Source organism: Trypanosoma equiperdum (assembly GCF_001457755.1).
Source record: "Trypanosoma equiperdum strain OVI genome assembly, contig: ctg_1632, whole genome shotgun sequence".
Lineage (NCBI taxonomy): Eukaryota > Euglenozoa > Kinetoplastea > Trypanosomatida > Trypanosomatidae > Trypanosoma > Trypanosoma equiperdum.
The window spans coordinates 1-2,512 of NW_027123652.1; the positions used below are offsets into that span (position 1 = coordinate 1).

Consider the following 2,512-nt stretch of genomic DNA (forward strand, 5'->3'; position numbering starts at 1 on the left):
CGAATAAATACTATACAGCCATTGCTGAGATTACAAAGACTGTTTGGAATGACGTGAAGGCAGTAGGGCTGGATTCCGATATGGCTAAATGTAGCCGTCAAGAGTTTAGCGCCGTTGAAAACTTTGAGGCTAGTTGTGGTGACCAAACCTGTCCTCTAGAAAACAGCGTGACTGAGAGTTCCCTTCAAAAGTATAAGGATGGCTGTCTCACAATAACGATACTAAATGGTTCCGTAAGCGAGTGCCTTAATAGACTGAGGGACAACTTATATAGGAGTGGCGCCGTGCAGAGTTCAAGAAAAATATTGGAGTGGAGAGGCGAAGACCGGCATGGTGCCTTCTATTTTCAACTGACGCTCGAGATACAGCAAATTTTCTCCACCCTCATCACACCTTTTGCTGCTGGGAAACCGCCTTTCGCGCTTCTGGATATGATGGCAAATATTACTTCCCTCAATTCCCACTTTAACTGGGTCCATGGAAACTTCACGTCGCTGCTACTTGACATTGATGTTGCTGGTAATGTGAGTAATACTAATTCCACCATTTTACAAGTGCGTTAATATACATTTTCCCCTGTCCACATATGTGTTTGCATACATATCTTTGTGCGAGTTCGCACACACCCATGTTCCTAATAATTTTCTTTTTGTAAGACATGTTATGTTTCCATGTAAAAAGTAAATCTTGCAACTGGTGACGTTGTTGTGTTTCTAATTCTGGTTATTGCGGTGTATATGTACGAAGAAATGTTTTTTCCGCTAGCTTGTCTTTCAGAACCTTCCTATTTTTCTAGGAATTGCAAGTTAGTATGGAATAGAAATGAAGTGCTGATGGGATAGCGACTTCTCAGTTGCTGCGTTGCAATGTTGTCTCTGGGAGCGATATCGTAGATGCAATCTGCTGGTGAGCTTTATGCCATAATGAATATGATAAACACATTTTTAACACCTTCTACGTTTTCTGTGCCATCCCTCGATGTTTTTGAAGGACGCCCACACAAGAGGTAGCGGTTCTTAGCTACGTTTCTAAATATATTGAAGGTGGTTCGTTGATGAGGTGACTATGAGGAGGGATGGCGGGTGTTGGATGTGGTGTGTGAAGGGAACTTGGAGTCCCTTCTGAACGAAGGGATGATAACTCGGGATATAACGCCTAGTGCGTTGGGTTAAGTAAAATCCTTTTTAGGGGAGAGAGATCCGTTGTCTCTTCCATGAAATGAAGGTATTTTAGAATAATGAGGATAGTATGAAAATGTACGCAGTCTTTGTGTTTTTTTTTCCAATTAGCTTCTGTGACGAGGTTTTTAATTATTTTAACCTATCGTGGAACGACACCCCAGAGGTGACGCCGCTAGGTATGTGTGGAAACGGCGCCAGATACTGGAAGAAGGGGGCAGCAGACAAAACGAGTGTGACGCTCTCCACTGGGTTGTCTGCGACACGATGCAGTTAGATACATCAGTGAAGTTGTGGGGAATCTTCCACAAATTTATAGCAATGCGTTTCAGCGTGCTGCATCTAAACTCGTGGTGGTGGTTGTGTTGGCAATCAAGGTGGTCTTTTGGCACAAGTTGTGTGGCACTGTGGTAGATCCTTCGAAAACTATCATTTCTACTTAACCCCTCATTTACAGGAATGAAACAAACATTGTATTTACCATGGCGCCGTATCAGCGGGTTACAGCACCATGGATCGGTATTTTCACTTGATCCGCTGCACCAGCAAAGCTTTCAACAACTCCACTCAAATGTTGTCTTGATAGGATGGCAGTATTACCCTTCTTTTACAAAAATTTAATCTTGCTGGGAGAAGTGGCTCTTTTTGTTTCACTCACCGCTTTAATAGCTACCGCGTGAGGTTCGCGATAAAAAATCCTCGGAATAGCGCATTGTCGTTTCCATGTGCCCTAGGTGTAGAACCATTTCAGTGCATGGATGCATTAAAACATCTTCAGGTTTACTTCATAGTGCTTAAAATCAGAGTCTTTAAAAGAGAATTTAAAAAGCATCGCAAAATTAAAAATCAACGAGGCGTAATTTTCATTGCGTTGATCTGTTCTTGGGTCCACGGTAATACCAACCTCGTTCCGCCTATAGAAAAAAAATTAGTATTTTTTAACAGAAGGCTGTTGGCAGCAAGCGGGTCCCTGCAAAAAGCTGATTTTGGAAACCTACCCTCCCAAATGAGCTGTACACTCCCGATTCCAAGGCAATATAAAAAGGATCGTTCTTCAACAGTGGTTGATATATATTTCATTCGGGTCAAGGTAGCCGTTTTTTTGTATATTGCGCGCTGTCGTGGGCGTGCCGTCAGTTTGTTAGTATCGAAGTCGGAGCGCACCATATTTTCTTCCTGAAGGATTACTGTATGTTATGTCCTAGCTAGTTGTACGGGGCCGCTGGAAACTGCCAAATATTTAATAAGCAGCTCTTGGCGATGGCGAAACCAGTTTACTAGATAGTAAAAGGCTTCTGCCTCTTTTTTTTTGAGCCAAACGTAGAAGAGCATAG

The 2,512-nt window shown here is 42.6% G+C and overlaps 1 protein-coding gene across 1 annotated transcript; it reads left to right on the forward strand.

The window, feature by feature from the left end:
- Nucleotides 1–80: 80 nt before the first annotated feature.
- Nucleotides 81–563, forward strand: TEOVI_000844800 (ESAG protein, putative; the record flags this gene model as incomplete). Its single annotated transcript, XM_067222461.1, has 1 exon — nucleotides 81–563. One exon carries the CDS (start codon nucleotides 81–83, stop codon nucleotides 561–563), a length of 483 nt encoding a protein of 160 aa, XP_067078562.1.
- Between the last annotated feature and the right edge of the window lie 1,949 nt (nucleotides 564–2,512).